The following is a 19,282-nucleotide window of genomic DNA, read 5'->3' on the forward strand; positions in this document are numbered from 1 at the left end:
TTCAGTACACTTTGCTGAAGAATTTAATGCTCCAATCTTTACCGCGCGCAAGTAAACATTTATTGTATCCAATTTCCTGTAGGGCTGAAGTTCCTCATTGAGAATCAATTCCAGGAATACCCCGATGGGCTTATTTACATATATATATGTGTAAATAACAGAATATTTAACATTATTGATAATACACATACATGTATAGGTTTATGAATACCCAGGCTAGGATTTTTTTTAAAGTAACAAATAGTAAAAATACAAAATGGGTTTGAAAATTGAATATTTACGGTTGATGTTAATTGATACCCCAAGAGACAAATGCACGATGTATCATACAGCAAATTTGCAGCTAATGGTACTCCAACATAGCTCTGCAACTTATCCATGAAACTAGAGAAGATATTTATAAATTAGTTTATCTTCAATCAATTATGTACCTAATTATCAATTATTAAAAACTGTAAGAATAAACTGTCCCCACCTAATAATAATTTGATGATGCATTATACATTCTCGTAAATTCCTATAAATCTCGCTTTCAGTATCTTCTGGGGACAGAATGTTTTTAACCCCCGTATCTGTGTCACCATCCTGATCACTTTGTTTTTTTCCAATTGTCGATAAATTAGCTAAATTATGAATCAGTATTTCAAGATGTCCTATAATATGTATTATCCAATAACAGTACATTGCATCTTGACACAGTACTGATCCCAGACAAATATATCCAAAAATGTATTCAATGAAGAACATGATCACCCAATTGACAATGTTGAACTGAGTATCAAAAGGCAGAGAGAGGTTTAACGGCAATACTTTAGGAACTGTACTTCCTGCATTATAAGCACCATATTTAAAATTTAGATAGATAGTACGAAGTGTACCCAAAAAGAAATACTGTTGTAAATGAATAAATAAGAATTTTACATATTTGTTCACTTTCCACTGCCACCTAAAAATACAAGAACAATTATTTTTATCACTGAACTGATAATAATATAAAACAAACTTTCATGTTATACCTGTATTAATCTACAAAAATATTCACGGACATTGGAAAATTAATATGCAGAGATTTTACATCTCATGAAACATGATTTTTACAATCATGTTTCATTTTTACAAAATAATAAATGCTACAATTTTAAAGCAATCTAGGTAAGACAGGTGTTATGTTAAGCTATTAGGGCTATGTAGGATAAATATTAAAACCCAATTGATATAAACCTAAACTACAATTTGTAAAAATAAGTGTAATAATTATTATTATTATTATGCAAAATCGGGTTGTGGTCCTGTGGCTAGTGTCTCGGACTCATGGACCAAAGGTCCGTGGTTCGAATCCCACTCTACCCCAACTTGATTCGCATTTTCTAATAGTGAGTTATTTACAACTTGTTGAAAATGGCCTTCAAAATTAAATATTTGGGTAAATCATAAGAACGCAAATATTTCTTTTTTTTTTTTTAAAAAAAGAAATAATATTTTATTTTATTCCAGTAAAATGGCTATATAGTGCAAAGCCAATTCTACCATATAAACATGAACATAATTATAAATATAAACAAAAATATAACAATAAACATAAATATGACAATAAACATAAATATAAACACAAGAATATAAACATAAAAATCCTTTAATTGTATGGACGTCGTACATAAGGCTTTTTAACCCCAAAATTTACATTCGATATCCATGGATGTAGGCTCGTTCAAAGCACCTTAAAATTCTGAGAAAAGTGTTATATTATATAACCCAATTTTGGGTAGCAAATCAGTCACTTAGCCTTTTTACTTCAATATGCGGTTAAGAATTAACGTATATAGTAATGGGTATGTAATTAAATAAATAAAATAATTGATCTAGCGAAATGTATTACCATTCTTACCTTATTAGAAAATTTTGTGGGCTTCCAGTAAACAAGAAGGCTCATCTGGTCGCGAAATGTCGTAAGGACATCGATAAAAAGATGTTTTCGGAATAAAATATTCATCATGCGAATTTGGTATAACAATCCAGTTAAAAATACTATGAACATTTCTGCCAAAGCGAACACATCTCCAGAGTGATTGAAGATGTAGGTAAGTTCCAAAACTATCTTTATAGAGTAAACTAAACCCATGGCCCACATGTAGTTATTATAATGGCGATTGATAACTCTATCCACTTCCTCCAATGGCCAACAGCCCACAGATAGCATCTGCATTCTAATGGACTTCATTAGAGCACTAAATTCTTGTGCCATTATTTACAATCTGCGGGATACTGAAACTAGTACAAAGAATAATGCCAATCTGTTTCAACTGAATGGAAAAATCATGTTAAACAACATTTTTATACTAACATTAATTTTATATTATATATTAACATACATTTTACTTGCTTAAAGAGTATTGCTGCAATTTATAACACCAGCAATGCTCAATGTGCAAGGGAATCTAAGTGTTCGTGAACAAACAATATTGGGAAAAAATCATTATTCAAAAGTTGAACAAGAACTGAACTGTAAAGTTTTGTCTTTTTTAGTGTATTTTTTATACTGTGAGAATCTATTATTTCGTAACAAAATTGCAGCGCAAAATGGACATCAAAGGTAGCAGATTAAAAGTCAGCGCATTCGCTTTGTCAAATTTCCCTTGCAAAGTTTTTGTCCTATAATCAATGGCGGTACCTATTAGTTATTCAAAGGCCTTTCCTTGTGAACTGTCATTAAAATCACCACAGTATTTTTCCTCTGGGGAATTTAACACTTACATAATGATTTCTTTTTTCTCTGGCTGTAATGGTGGGCAGAACTGAAGCATTGCTTTAGGATGCAGTTATGTAAAATGTATGTAGTGTGAAGGTTTATATATATTTTTATTGAATATATTTTATTAGTAACAGAATTTTTACAAAAAAAATATATGGCAAGGCTAAGGTATAAATAATAAAAAAACAGAACAGAGTACCACACCAAAAGAAGGAAACGCTTGATGTGGATCGTTTCATTCACAGAAACATTAATGAAAAAAATTATATTATTATTCACTCAACCTTTTCCTTACTGTCCTAAAAACACCCGCGCAGTACGGTGCTACATATAAAAAAAAGGGGATTTAAAAAGGGAAAAATGGAATATTTATAGGGAATGGCTTTAATTAACCATAATTTAATTCAAAGATGATAATATTTCAAATCTAACTGCTGAAAACATGAAAAAACCATTGGGTATCGCTAACGACTCGGGTGAAACGTGCACCCGCGCAACTTCCCGAGAGCTACTAAGTAGCTAGTTCTGGACTACGTGACTGCACATGTAGTGGACGTGTAACGCCGGGTGTTATTGGTATACTGTGAGTATACTTTTGTTAATATTTGTAATTTATCTCCGATTTCGGATAAAATGCTTTTTTTGTGCCTAATAAGTACTTATTATTTAATAACAAATTATTTCAGTTGATACGTAAATGTGTAATGGAGGAATACTGAAAATCTAAACCCAATATTTATTATATTTATAAAGATATAGTTATTAGACCCAATGTGTACTAGCTACAAATCACCGGGGAGGGAGGGTTAATATCTGTATCTGAAAGATATTATTTTGAAGACTATTAGCACTAACAAAAATTAATTAAGCCTATCTAAATATGTAAGTGCTGTTGGATAAGATTCAAACAAATATTTGAATAAAGAATAACCTGGGTATTTGGTATAAACTCAAATCCCTATAATGTATTTTAACATGTAGGTTTATTTTTATGAACTGATAATAAAGACATAAAAATGATGTTCAGTCCAGTCCATCCATCAATCAGTCCAGTCCATCCATCATTACAAGGAAATAAAAAATAAAGGAGATGTTTTTAATTTTAATTGAATTGTGCAATTAGCTTTGCTGGACATGTTTAAGTAAGTTTTTGATGTGATGAAATCTGACACTCATTTATCCGGATAATTGGAGTTTTACTGTATTTATAAGGTTGATTTTAAGATTCAAATAAAAAACAAAATGTTAGCAAAAGTCCATGTTTGGAGTTTATACGAATTACTTTATTCCGAGAATACATATTTTCATAATAATTAGCATTGCAGTTACTTTAAATTTAAACAATCATCTCGAGCTCGCTTGCATAGGAGATAGTTTGCTCTGCCAATTCTAGCGCAGGGAAAGGAGTTTTCACTTCTTCCTTTTCTGAAGCAAATTGGTAGAAATTTTCAGGATTTAGTTTCCAGTTTTTCTGAAAATAAGTAAATCATCTTATTTCAAGTGCGGAAAATAACATCCACATAAAGGACTACTAAATCAGTAGATAATTAGTGTAATATTAGGCATTTATTTTATTTTCAACAATGCAGAATACTTTACAGACATACTGGTTGTTTAACTATAGCTGGCGCGTTCGCAAAACTCACACAAATGCATTTAAAATCTACAGGTGTTGATTTAAAAAAAGGTTATATCAAATTTTAACCAAATGTGATGTCTTTATTGTTTATCAAAAAGTGTGTATGCATATTATCTTCAATATAATTTGTACTGTGCATTTTAATTACACTGTATTAATTATTATTATTATAAGAAACACAAAATATTTAGTAAAAAACATGCTTGTTTAAAAATAAATAAATATTTGTCATTTTCTTAAGTGATTGTTTTTTTTTTCACTCTAATCCAAAAGAGATTTTTAAAAACATTTAATATAATATCAAGATTTTAAAAATAAATATTCTGTATATTAAAAATGTTTTTGTGTAAGTTTTGCGAAAGCGCCAGCACTAGATAATCGACCTTTACATGATTTGATTAAATGAAAATATATATTTATAAACCAGTGTTTTTATCCATAGCTTATACATATACATCAAATACATACTATTATATTTTTCCTATTAAGAATAGCAGCGAAAGTTAGACGAACGCAGAAGCATCGTGTGTATATTTTATTACCATATCATTAGCAACTAACAAAGCAATAGTTGTCTATGTCACGCTCATAAGCGCGTCTGAGCGCGAGAGAGACAGAAATTATTTTCATAATGTGTATGCCGTGCGATGTCATACCATGAGCTTATTCACAGATACTACACAATGTGTTTGTGTAAGTATTGCGAATGCGCCAGCTTTAAGAAATCCACCAGTAATTTGAAGGAAATAAAAAATATACAAAGGTTTTGCTGCTGCACAATCCTCATACATTTATAGTAACATTTTAGATAAAATTTACTTTTTAAAAACTATTGGCTCATACTCATAATATAATCATCATTTCCTTTCCGCACCTAATGGTGCATAGGGCACTGCATTGGTACACCAATTGCAGTGTATCTTGTTCATTTTTGTTACATAAAGGTAAGATGATCAGTCTTACATTTCAGGTACCAGTCTAGGGACTATGAAATATTCTAGTGTAAAAACACCTTTTTAAATCAATATTTCATGTCAACCATGTCAGTATTCAAAATTGAGACCTCTTGCATGGTAGGCAAACGCGCTTACCATTACACCACGAGGCCGACCATATCTCATATAATAATAATTTTAAAATTTACTTGGAAATTATTTGGTTTGCTGAAAAGCAAAAATTAAAATACATATATTGTATTTAGATCTTAAAAATGGAAATATTTTTAGTGGGACAGTAATTTTTTTTTGTATGGTCAAATTCTTCAAGTTTGATCTTATTTTAATGCCATAACCAGTTTATAAGTTTAAATAATATGAAATATTTTAACAGAAGAATGATGTTGTGCAAACTAAACTCAGCAATGCTGGAACTTATTTACATTATATTTATCGGAGGCACAATATTTTTTTTTTATTACACATGAAATGAGTTTTTATTGTACCTACATAAAAGTCTGACATAATTATGATTTAAAAAAACACAAATTACACGCATTTATGTTTTTTGAGTATGTGGTTACATGTAAAATATATTTACATAGGCATGTAAAATATATTTACTACACACTAGAAAAAGATATATTCTTCTCAATTATTTTTAATTATTTTTTTTTTCTACTTTTGTGTAAAAACAAATGTCTGTTTTTATATTTAAAAATACACTTCTGTTCTCTCCACTGCAATCATGTATGTATGGGTATACCCATTTATTTTATACTAAATGTAAAGATGATTTTTCTTCATATTGTTAATTTTTATTATTCTTCTTAAAATCATTTTTATTTTTTGCTACTTTTGTGTAAAATACACGTCTGTCTTTATATGTATAAATGTATGTAAAACATGTAAAAGCCTAAAAGGCATTTCAATAAATAAATATAGCAACATACCTTTGCACAATAAGCGGTGATAGCATTTTGCGATGAAATATTAAGTCTCCTTGCTGCCTCATTAATTGACATTTTGTTATAAGCCTTCTCTAAACAGGCTCCAATTTCATCTCTTACAGTGTCTAAAAGTGTATCCATGAAGAAGTTGTAACTCTCAGCCGGTACATTTCCCTGTATAACAAATAAAAAATTACATTATCAACATTGTCATGGTGGTGTAAAATTAGACCATTTTTTACCTAATAGAATATTGTTGAAATACTAAATTGATATGAATCAGAATGCAGGTTAATTTTTTAATTAAAAAAACATTTTAATCAATTACTTAAAATATTTTTATGATGCCAGTTCAGTACAAAATAACATATAGTATAAGCACAATATAAGAGTTCCCACAATCATAGGTTACATGTGTTGAAAAACACTTGATTCACAGATTGAGAGGCGGCGGATTTATAGATAGTTTCCCGACACGGGGATGATTTATGGATTTGGATGGCCAAGCAAAAATAACAGGCGGTTCTTCGGTCAGCCGAGCCTTCCGTATCTTCCACATCTAGTACCTGATGTCTCACACCATATTCCGAAGTTTACAAAAGGGCCTAAAAGCCAGCATTCGTACTTTACTGAGTAGGTACTAGGGATCAACCACTAGAATCTGAGATAGTCAAATAATATGTCTGGCCAAAGTACCAGGTGAACCAAATTGGGTAAGGGACTCGGTAAACAGTGGCAGATCAGTTTAACGTGATCTTATGGGGGTGAGAGCCAAAGCATAGCCTAGTACCAAAGCATGGGGTAAGCGCGGGTGGCTGACGGATGCCAAAAGAGCATCGCTTTGGAATGCGAAAAATATGCAAGTAACAGTGGTGGATAGTAAGTAACAATGTTATAAGAATAGGATAGCAATCTGCAAGAAATGTACAGAGTGTGTGCTATTACTGATTGTTTTTTTCAATTTGTTAAAAATTTTAAAGGTTACCTTTGCGAGGAAAATCTTGTTGTAGCTTCCTTCCATGAGGTACTGTTCAAGAGCTAAGGGGTGACGGATGTAGAGGTCGGATTGGATACTCTCCGGGGGAAGAAGTTCCAGTTCTGTGTGGAACTCGGCCACCCGGTTTAGGGAAAGGAGGAACAACAAGTTCAGGCCCAGCAACTGGTACGTGTATGGGGACTCGGGAAGTTCATTTCTGGAAACAAAATAAGGATATTCATTGTCACTATGCTGGCAAATTGCTTCATGACCATAATCGGATGGTGAATAATATCAGCGTTGCTAACAGTCGAGCGAATTTTAATGGCCACAGAGACCAAAAATTTCCCATAAATCAGCGAGAAAATCACAGATTGAAATGGACCACAACCTGATTTCTTTACATGTAGGTTGTTTGTGTAAATACCTGTATTTGATTAAATTGAAAAAATAATTAAACAATGATCTAAACAGATGTATGTTATCCAGGTGCTAACTCTGAATTACTTGATAAGTTAAAACAATTGCAGAATGTTTGTATACAATATATCTTTGATCTTCGCAAATTTGACCACATAACCGAATATCGCACGCAACTACACTGGCTCAGTATCAGGCATAGAAGAAACATTCACATTCTATCACTTCTTCGCAATATTTTAAATAATCCCACTTCGCCTGTTTATCTGAGAGAGCTCTTCCAACCTCTATGACAACACGGACTATCTCTTCGATCTTGTAACAAGATAAGCCTTTTATCGCTCTAATTTTCTTGCCTCCTCTTTCACAGTAGTAGCTGCTTAATTGTGGAATAATCTTCCCACTAATGTTAGAGACGCCCCTTCTTTATTTACATTTAAGTCAAGATTTAAATGTCACCATCTAAATATTTAAGTTGCTCCTTTATCCTTCTTCTCTCCTTCCCATCCTCCTTCCTCTCTTCACGGTATAGTGGTAATTTATGTGTATTTTTATTTTCTTAATCTTTGTTTTTAATTTTTGTATAGAATTGTAAGATTCAATATGTCCATGTACTTGTAATTTTCTCAAATTGAATGGTTTGGGTAGGTAGGAAGAAATTGCCTTAAGGCAATATGCTCGCCCTTATATGTATATAAACTGTGCATGTATAAAGAGTTAAATAAATAGATAAATAACCAGCAGCAATATAAAAACAGACAATGATATCTCTTCTTAGTCGGTACAGAAATAATATTGTTGAAAGAATTTTGCATTTCATAAACATAAAACCATGGCAAATATATTTTACTCACTTGTAATCATAGTAGTATGTCTTCAACTGCGCCATATATCTCTCAAAGGCAGCACTATCTTTTACAGCTACCGCCCATTGTACTCCAATCTCTAGAATATCTCTAGCAACTAGTAACTCCTTTTGGCTGGCTACATTATTGCATGTTGGAAGAAAAGTCACCTCAATAAGGCTAACCTAAAAACCACCACAAGATTTTTACAAAGGGAAAATGTGTGCTTAAATTGGGTTGTAAATTAATTAGTCAGTGACTTGAACAAAAAAAGTTTACCTAAACAAAACCAAATTTGAAACAACTATATTGTTTATTTCCTAAAAACATTAATACTTAACTAATTTCAATTTTGCCATAACGAATTAAACGTCGCACAATGTTGACATGTTTTATACATTTTAAATCTACGTTGCGAAATAATTTCGTAAATAGAAATAATACGATTAATAATGACAGCAACAATGATAATGCAAAATGAATGACAGTTAGAATTTCGGAAGTGCGAATTTCTAGCGAATTACAAGTAAAATGTTAGAACAATACCTTCAATTTTTCAAGAATTTCGCCACATTTATCCAACCTTTGAGGTTTTTTGTTCCATTCAGTTTTTAAAGCTTTGTAAGAAGTTACAATATCGTTCAGTGCAGCCATGGTGTCTGATTTTAGTTCGGCAACTGAGTGAAGTTGCAGCGATTGCGGTCGGATCGACTCGTTCGGTTGGTTTTGAATGGCCAAATCTTCCGTAGGGTGGCATTTTTGACAAACAGCTTTTTGACAGTCACGCTCCGTACAAATCATATCCACGAAGTACCTACCTAAGAATGATCAAATAATAAAGGTAAATATAAATAAAATACTAATAGAAACAACCCAGTGGATTTTCAACAGAAAGAAAACGTTTTCCAAATTTTACTGCATAGTCAATAATGCATAATATATATAAATATATTATTGATTATGTATAAATGCAAATAGCGCTGCGATCGTTCACTAAATGCCGTATATATAAAGTATATTGATGATCTGTCACATGAGGTCAAATGATCAGTCTCACTCTTCAGGTGCCAATTCGAAAACAACGAAAAAAATACTGCAAACCATTTTTTAATTTCATATCGATCTTCCCAAAAATCAAACCTGAGACCTCAAGTATGGTAGACGAACGCACCAACCACTACACTGCGAGGTAGACTCATACCCATTTGGTTTTCTTTTTCCCCTGAGAGTAACCATCAAGTTAAAGTTATTCAGGATTCTAGTTCTATTTTTTTTACACATAACTGTATTCTACATTTGCCCGGACACGGAAAAAAATAATGTCGTAACTTTTTCAAAAAAAGTACATGCAACTACTCATTTTACAATGCGCCTAATAATAAATGTAACCATACTTTTCAATTTTAACCATTCCATGGTTGATTTATTTTATATGACAAATAATAAAACACTAATTCCTTCACAATTTTTTTCAGAATGATGTGATAATACTAAAACCACGTATGTTTTCAAAATAGTGTTTCTCATTTGTTATTATATTTTGTTCCTTTTTCTGGCTAAATAAATTTAATATGTTAGTACCTTGTTAGTACTTAATATTGTGTTTTTAAAGAATAAATATCTCAAATAAGTAGGTTTTAAAGTTTTATGTTCCATACAACGTTTTTCATACATTTAAGTATTTATTAAAAAAAATATATATAAATATATTATTTTCACGTGCCTGCGGCTAATGTTCACCTAACAAGATGAAAAGAACAATATAAATTTTCCAATAGAAACGAACATATTATTTGGGGAAAAAATAAACACACCTATTGTAACATATTTATATTTTATTTATTTAATTCGTTTTCTTTTTACAAAATTGATACCTACATGGAATTAGTGCAACAAAAAAACGTGATTTTCTCAAACCTGGGTGTACTGTGCTGTAAATCACCACTGTAATAATTGGGCCTCAGGGCCTGTTGTGATGAAAAAAAATACATATTTACAAACTAGTTCGATTAGTACCATTACATTGAATGGCGAATAATCTGTAATTTAAAATGATAACAGTGAATTTTCTCCGACTGCAGCATTGCCAACCCTAAAGATTTTGATTAAAATTCTACCGATTTTTTCCATTCTTTCTGTAACTAGTGTCAGAGTCCTTTCTTTTATTATATTGTATGTTAGTAGTTAGTATAAATGTTTCAATCATTATTTTAGTTGTATTTAATATGTAACCTATAAATATGTATGAGTCTGCGGGGCTAATTCCGTGTCTAACCGGCCGCAGCCGTATAAAAACAAATTGAGCGAAGCGTGTCAAGCTAGCGGCCCTTTCACGTCCACTCTAGTCGGCACTTGGTTGTGCAATGGAGGAACGGGGGGGGGGTCGTGGCTTATACGTTGGCTAGAGGGCGCCTATTAACGTTGGCCGCTCGGGAGAATACTTGGCAAGAGCGGGGGACGGCACGATTCCCATACCTAATTCTCCGTAGGGTCAGATTTTGTAACCTTGTATAAATATGTACACATGTGAAAAATAAAGGCATCGATCGAAAACAGTAAGCACTCTTTATCTCTACTCTGCCCCATTACTTCGCCATTTCGTCTTCAGATCTTCACTGCGCCTTTCCTGGATTCGCGAATCGCCGAATGAGGCGGAAACGAGGCGGAAACGCGTCTCGTACATTTTCGATGGATTTTTTAAAAAACTATTTATTTGTCAAAAATAAATATAAGCAATCCATTTATAAATGAATAAACCAAACAGTAACTTTTTTATGTTTGCTCACAAAACTACATTTTCTGCCATCTGTTTATTATTATACTAGTGTTGTCTGAAATATTTCCGACCTCAACATGAAAATGACAGCATTTGTCAACAAAAACTAGGCAATTTGTTTGCGCATGCATTGAAAGGTACCCATAAAAATTTCGGCCGTCCAAAGAAGCGCAGTTATTTTTTGACAGTCGTTAGAGTGAGTTTCCAGAAGTGTTTTTGTAAAAATGGAGTATTAACCTGTTATTAAATATTTATTTTTGAAAGGCAATACCCCTACGCAAATTAAAGATGAGTTGGACACTGTGTACGAGGACTCTGCTCCATCGTATACCACAGTGAAATTTTGGGCAGCTGAATTTAAACGTGGACGTACCAGCTAGGAGTACAATAAACGTTTGGGACGGCCAAAATCTGCAACCACTGAAAATAACATCACCCAAGTTCACCAAATGGTGCTAGAGAACCGTCGGATTAAGGTTAAAGAGATAGCAAAGTCTATGAACATGTCCAAAGAACGCGTTTGTTGCGTATTAAAACAAGATTAAGGCATGAGAAAGCTGACCGCGCGCTGGGTGACACGTTTGCTCACTCCGGACCAAAAACGTGTTCGAATGAACATTTGCACAGCTCTGTTGGCGCAGTTAAGGCGCAATAAATCAGACTTCTATTAATTACGATTGATGAAACCTGGATTCACCGTGCTGCTCTAGAAACAAAAAAATCAGTCCAAACAGTGGACTGTGGAGGTGGAATCGGCCCCAAAAAAGGCAAAAACTGTTCTTTCGGCTGGGAAAGTGATGGTGACTGATTTTTTAGATAGTCATGGAGTTATTTTCATCGATTACCTAAAAAATGAAAAACTACTACTGGAGCATACTACGCATCATTAATTGATAAGTTGAAGACAGAAATCATGGAAAACACTCACATTTGAACAAGAAAAAAAAACTATTTTACCAAGGCAATGCACCTTTTCACACTTCAGTGGTTGCCATGGTGAAAATCCTCAAATTTCGGTTTAAACTGCTTGACCATCCTCCTTATTCACCAGATCTAGCCCCAAGTAAGTTTTTTTATGTTCCCCTAGCTAAATGTTGCGCTCGAAGGACAGAGATTCTCATCTAATGAGGAGGCCATCACCTTCGTAAATGACTATTTTACAGGGAAAGACGCTAATGCTATTTGGATGGGTTGAAGAGATGAGAGCATTGCTGGGAGAAGTGTATAGATGTAAAAAGAGACTATGTAAAAAAACAAAAAATAAATTGAATGAATATGACTTGTTTCATTGTTAAGATGGAAATATTTCAGACAACCCTCGTAAGTAATGCTTTTACTTCAGTCATACATAATACCTATACGTTGATTGGTTTGTATTGTTTAATAGTGTTTCCGGTTATTTTTGAAGTTGACGAATTAAAATTATCTAATTTCCCGTCATTATTTCAGAATACCTACTTTATTAAACGGAATTTCAGCGTATGAAATGTTTTTTTTTCACCTGTAACTATTTTCTGCCCAAATTTAGTAACATATTTTAGAGATTTGTGGTTATTATTTTATCCTTAAGCTTAAAATTACTAAAATATCAATTTTTATAGTTGTGCGGCAAAGTCGTGGCCACTTCCTCCTGTGAAAAATGTGAAACTGGTTCTTAAATAACAGTTTATGGCAGCATTTATCAATGTTTGTGAAACTGTTTCAGCTGATAAGGAATTTACGGAAATCTACCGATTCATTTTTCTGAGCTCCGATTTTAGCAACTTTGCCTAAGGCCCTAATTAGGATCGTGGACACGCTATATTAGTTTTCCATAATACAAATTATTCATGGAGCATAGCTCTTTAAACGTTAGTTATTTATTATTTAGGGTTTTTAATATGTTGGACCCTGATATAAAGGCGTCTGTCAGTTACAATGTTTATAAGAAGAAGATGAGCAAGTGGATAAGGGGTAGACCTTTTTATACCCTGTAATTATTTTCACGACTAAAAATTGTGTTGCTTTTAATTGCCAAATATCTCCTTTTTATTTTTACTTTTTATGTTTATTCAATTACATATGTTTTATTTTTCTTATTAATACTAATATTTACACGTATGTTCAATTTTCAAATTATAAATGGTATATTCTCTAATTTATTTTTGTTCTTCAATTTTTAATTATTAACGATATATTTTCAAATTTATATTAATGCTTTAACTTTTATTATAATCGGTATGTTTTCTAACTTATAATAATTACGTTTTATTTCTTTACTATTAATGGCATATTTTCTAATTTATATTAATGATTCAGTTTTTATTTTTATTACCTGCATATGTTTTCTGGTTTATATTTATATTGATTTTTTCTAATGTTATTATTATACTATGAATTTATTAAGCATCATTTAATGAAATAAAAAAAAAAACATGTAAAAAAGAAGGTCCTTCCTAAACACAGGAAATTCCTAGCTAGCCGGGACCTGAAACAAAGAAACTCTGTGCATTTTAAAACTGTGAAATACAGAAATAAATAAATAAAAAATAAAATAAAAATAATAATAATAAATGCATGCCGGGATAAACGTGTGAGGCGCTCCGTTCTATCTGCCTATTGTTATATAGTAAATTTACATAGCTTCTATACAGATCTAACCTACCTATATAAAGATAAGTATAGATTTTAAATAAAATTATGTAATAGTTCGACTCAAGTGAATATGAATATAAAAATACTTAAATGATGGTCACCCTATCTTCAAAAACAGGGACATGTTAGCTTAGACAGTTAAATGATCAAGGAAATAATAACTCACGTTAAAATATAGTTGCCAGCTGTTGAAATTTACCAGCGTTTATCATAGTAAGGATCTGTCCTTTTTTGTATTACGCCAACTCCACTGAACGCCCGGTAGTTCGGAGAATTACGCACAAACACAGAGGAAGTAGGCGTAACCATAACACAACATATTTCAAAATTGACCGCCAATACATCTTATTGGCTTATTTATGGATAGAATCCTAGCGGCAATTTTGAGTATGTATTATCTAGTCTCTCATTGGACATTTAATTTTGCACTAAGACAGTCACTGGTCTAGCTCTTGCTATTGGCTACTCACACTGTCAAGCGTAATATTTGATTGATTAGATGCTATAAAAGCGAAAACTTCAATTTTACAAGAGGCATTCTAACTTCGGTTTGTTTTAATAGTTTAATCTTGTCGTATCGCGGACTTATTCCCGCTGAATAGTTTGGATTCCATCATTTTGAAGATGGACAAAATCTTTTTCCTCCGAAAGATTGCTAAGTGTGGAATTAATTAATTAAATACACTCCGTGAAAATATTATTGAATATTATTTTCTCCGCCAGCAATTCTTTAACGTCGATTCCGTCGCCTAGAGACTCGATTCAGGGATTTTATTTATCGCTGTCTACCGGCGATAATATTTGTGAATGGAGTATGTAAATCATTACCCGAACCACTAAACTCAAACTCATCAATTAGAACGCGAGCGTTAAATTAATTGTAAGGATAATGGCCGACGCGCAATTGTGCAAATAAATCCTTCAAAAGTAACGAGTGGAAGAGCCAGGGCCCGTGCAGTCCCCCAGACCTTGAAAACTGCATCAGCGACCTGGAGTCCAACCCCAGTTCTGGCCAGGAAACTACAGTCAGCCGTGAGTCCCTTTTGTCTTTCCAAGCATTCTTTACCAGGGCAATATGACTAAGTAGTTTAGGTTAGCTGTGGCAACTATTTAGAACGCAGGGATTGACCTCCCTTTCGTGTATTCATACACTATATTATAAAAGCTGTAATCTTAAGCCTAATTTTAGTTTTTTTGTGTAAATATACATGATCCACCAGAGTTTATCTTAAATTTGATTTTTATTTCTTATTTACCACCTAATTGTTGTACCTCGGACACGTGAAATCAGACCTGTGGAAAAGAAAGGCGGAATATGGCGAAAGTGTCAGCAGCCGCGCCTGTAGATTTAGCCGACGGAGCCTAAAGCCGAGATCCATCTAAACACTATCCCTACGGGAAATGACGTGATGGTAGTAGTAGTAAAAATAATAATAAAATATCTTTTATTTGGGATACAACTTAATTATTTTGTAATTTTAAAAATGTTTGTCCGTCTCATAGTGTAATATTCAGCACATATTAAGAGTAAGTATAAAAAAAAATCCAATGTAGAATGAATGTATGAATGACAAAGACTGCAATATACAACAAATCGGGCTGGCAGTGTTTTTTGTCTTTTACCGTTCCTTTCAGTTCATTGATTTGAGCGATAAAATTTCTACAGACAGATATAAGTCCAATTTACATACTTCGAAAATAAGGCTGAAATTTGTACGCACGAATTTGGCCGGTCACCGGTCACCACGCCACAGAGAAAATCAGCGGTCACGATAAAAAAACAAAAGGTGTACTGATTAATATATATATTTTTTTATTATTCCATTTATCAATCGGCAGGTAAACATACAAACCAGTGAATCTTGACCCGCGAGTAGAAACCAAATAAATAAAACCAAAGAAGAAAATAATAAAAAAGTATCCTAATTTACTCACAATACCCACCCTAATTTTACCGGGCAGACGCAATCAATGATGTTTAGAATAATAATTATATAGACAATCATTTTCAAAATTATAATATAATATACGATTATAAAAGTAATGGAGGACAATTGCCCACCTCCTCTAATGCACAACAAAGTAGTGTATGAACCCTAATAGATTGCCCAAAAATACTGTCCTTGATAATCTTTCGTGTACTCACAAATGTTGGTACCCACAAGTGTTTCTTGTACTCCAAAACGTGTTCCAACGTGAGTACATAAGGACAAACTACACTCACCATTTTCCCCTGGCTCGCATGCACAGATTGCTAATAATTATGCATGGCTGTTGGACTTACTTCACACTATTCCTGTTACCCTGTCCATTGAATGGCCATCTCTCAATTCTTCCCCTTTTAGTGTGTTTTTCGATACAATTTTTCTTTACTTTCTTTTCTTTTTTTTCAATTAAACAATATTTAGTGTAATAATTACGAGTTTATTTTAATTGCTATATTCATATACTTTTTAACTGTATATTGTAAGAGCCCTCTGGGCGTTTAATAATAAATAATTATGTAATTAAAACAATTCAAATGCTGTTAAATAAATATGGGTTTATAATACAAAATAAAAATAACATGATGATAAGTAATAAGTAAAAAATGTTCGTTTTGAGTTCCTAACCAAAAGAATATAAAGATATTCACATAAAATATAACACATTTGTTCAAACGGGTGACCTAAAGACCAACGAAGAAACGAATTTGGTATGTATTCAAAGGAGTTGAAAATCGCGCGTTCCAAAAATGAAAACATATTTTAAAATTAAATTATAATTCGACTTAACTTATCAAATTAAAAAGGCGGTGCCGTTAAAATACAGGCACCGCTGTCCTAGGAAACCCTAGCTTTACGTTTCTCACATCACGTTCATCTAGTTCGCGAACGTAAAGAGCGCCAAACTAAATATGTCTTTCGTATCTTTGTGTCATTTGTATCTTCTAGTCATCTGTGTCTCTAGTTCATTTAGTTTATTCATTGGCTATTATTGCGTACTTATCTCCACAAGAGATTATATACGTATGTACGTATATTACGCTTTGTATCTGTAGTAGGTAGCTACATGAGGATGCCGACTCCATGGTATTTATAAATCTTTTATCGCGCGCCGTGTCAGACTTGGCGGTTTTACGCCGTTTTATTTATTATTTATGTGACGAATGGCATTTGGACACTAATAAATTAAAAAATATGAAACATAAAAATGCCATTTTGCGAATTATTAAATCCATTGAGACGTAAACAAAATTTAATGTGAACAGGAGGTTAGTTAGTTCTCCGGAGTTTATTAGGTATTATTTCTTTTGCTGCTCAATTTGAAAATTTAAAGCAATCATTTTATTAATAATTAATTGTTGAATAACTGATTAGCTCATTTATTCATTTTGTGTCAGAAGTCCGTTATTCTTTTTTTTCTTTTCGCATTTGTTTATTTTATACATTCACCGTTTACGTTTAAAAAATTTACATAAAAAATAAATTAAAACCCGCTATGGGCGTTTAAAACATTTAAAAAATTTAAATAAACAAATAAAACATTAACTTTAAACTTTGCTTGTGCAAAGTAAATAAACTTTGCTAATTCGTTCAAAAAAATGCTTTAAAGTATTAACGGTATTTTTGGAAATAAAACATTTTATCTGTTTTTTACAGGTGTGCAATATTATAATGTATTGTATGAAGCATCACATTCACATAGATTATGTTTAAGTATTTCCTCAGCTGCACTGGCTAACAAGAATAGGAATACTAATTTGTATTACCTACATATAAAAAATACAGAAAAAATAAATATTAACAGAGTATTTTCAATGTTTATTTTTCATTATATATAAATAAATTTATAGTTTTGCTATACTAATGGTCACATTTAGGAGATTTTTTATACCAAGCGGTTATTTCTGGAATAGCAAGAATATTTTCTTTTACAGCTCGGAGATTTGGATTTTTGGCAAAGACATCTTGTCGGCAAATCCAATTCATATAATCTGTCGCTCCCAAAAACCAGAAATCTGCCCATGTGAGCTGAAATAATAAATGACAATAATGAAATAATGTGAGTAAAGTAATCCATTGAATCCTTAAACTAATAAAAATAAAATATTGATTCTTACTTTCCCAAGTGCTATGTGTCCGTTTTTCGGAATGGCTTCCAATTTTTTAAGGTAGAATGGAATGATTGCAGTTTGAAGAGAGATAAATCTTTCCTCTCTTAGTTTTTCATCTTGTTCGTAATGAGCTGGGACTATTTCTGTTTTAAAAAAAAAACATCACACCATTATTTACTTATAATACAACTATTCGCCATTATAAACGCAATACAATTTATACGTTTGTGTTATCAATAATGTTAAATAATAATGAAACTACCGCGTTTCTTATTTACATGTAATCACACGGTTTCCGTCATGTCTAAACAGAGTAGGTACATGTCTCCACAGTTCAGATTGTGTGCTCAAAGCTGTGTGAAATACACCATGTCTGAATTATTCATTACACACTAATATAGGAAAATTTTCAAAGTATAAATAACAAAATAAATGTACAACTTAACAGTATGTACATTAACTTAAATATTTAACATCATTAATTACTTACTATCTATAAAATCATTGATAGTATCAATAACTATATCAATCTCTAATGCTTCCAAATCATCGTCTCCATTGAGATGTAATTTTTTGGCCAAATACCGTGAGATGGCAGCACTTTGATGGTAAGTCTTGTCGCCAATTTCCAGAATTGGCATCTGTCCCAATGGCATAGCTACAAAAGTAAGTGTATCTCTGCTGTTAGAAAAAAACAATATTTATTTATTCTGTCTCAAAAAAAAACAACACAAATTTATAAAAGAAAATAAACATTTGTGAAAAACACTTGGATTTTTTTTTTTTAACTATGATAGACCTGATATAACTACACTTGTCATAGTCATATGTACATTTTTATAATAATAAAACACTTTTCAAGAGTTCAGTGACTTCATAGTTATTATTTTTAAGCATACCAACTTACTTTTCTTTAGCTGCCCCCATTCTTCCATCGAGACTCTTCTATCCTCAAATTCAATATTTCCATAAGACAGGAGTAACCGAATAGGTTCTCCAAGACCTTTAATGTCAAAATACGTTAACTTATATGTCAAAGCCATCATTACTCAGAGCTGTAATTAAAAACTTTAAAATAATATTGATGTCTCAATCATTTTAATAAATTGCTTCAAGTATTTGATTATCTTTATATTTTGTCTCTTTCTGTAGGTACGTTAGTAGGTAGTGTTAAATATCTTAAGTCTGCAAGTAATGTCAGAAAGTTCCGACTCCGAACTGTTCCTACCTGAGAAAATATTGTGTGAATTTGTTAACATGAC

At 32.2% G+C, this 19,282-nt stretch overlaps 3 protein-coding genes across 4 annotated transcripts; all 3 read right to left on the reverse strand.

The window, feature by feature from the left end:
* Positions 1 to 438: 438 nt before the first annotated feature.
* Positions 439 to 2,242, reverse strand: LOC148280629 (uncharacterized). Its single transcript, XM_088228069.1, has 2 exons — positions 1,886 to 2,242; positions 439 to 891 (listed from the first exon to the last, which is right to left on the reverse strand). Exons 1-2 carry the CDS (start codon positions 2,240 to 2,242, stop codon positions 439 to 441), a joined length of 810 nt encoding a protein of 269 aa, XP_088084195.1.
* A 1,750-nt stretch (positions 2,243 to 3,992) lies between these two features.
* On the reverse strand, positions 3,993 to 9,197 carry Rpn12 (regulatory particle non-ATPase 12). The gene is made up of 5 exons (XM_088228071.1): positions 9,061 to 9,197; positions 8,524 to 8,699; positions 7,259 to 7,466; positions 6,277 to 6,447; positions 3,993 to 4,220 (listed from the first exon to the last, which is right to left on the reverse strand). Exons 1-5 carry the CDS (start codon positions 9,166 to 9,168, stop codon positions 4,086 to 4,088), a joined length of 798 nt encoding a protein of 265 aa, XP_088084197.1. The 5' UTR covers positions 9,169 to 9,197; the 3' UTR covers positions 3,993 to 4,085.
* An 8,509-nt stretch (positions 9,198 to 17,706) lies between these two features.
* Positions 17,707 to 19,199, reverse strand: LOC148280631 (glutathione S-transferase-like). Of its 2 annotated transcripts, XM_088228088.1 has the most exons (4): positions 18,928 to 19,199; positions 18,511 to 18,678; positions 18,027 to 18,163; positions 17,707 to 17,937 (listed from the first exon to the last, which is right to left on the reverse strand). In XM_088228088.1, the coding sequence occupies exons 1-4, from the start codon at positions 19,064 to 19,066 to the stop codon at positions 17,770 to 17,772; spliced, it is 612 nt and encodes a 203-aa protein (XP_088084214.1). In that variant the 5' UTR covers positions 19,067 to 19,199; the 3' UTR covers positions 17,707 to 17,769. The 2 variants fall into 2 exon arrangements, with proteins under 2 accessions (XP_088084214.1, XP_088084215.1); XM_088228089.1 differs by lacking the exon at positions 18,511 to 18,678.
* Positions 19,200 to 19,282: the final 83 nt, after the last annotated feature.

This window comes from Micrasema longulum, unplaced genomic scaffold, assembly GCF_059751315.1.
Source record: "Micrasema longulum isolate JH-2025_06_02 unplaced genomic scaffold, ASM5975131v1 h1tg000560l, whole genome shotgun sequence".
Lineage (NCBI taxonomy): Eukaryota > Metazoa > Arthropoda > Insecta > Trichoptera > Brachycentridae > Micrasema > Micrasema longulum.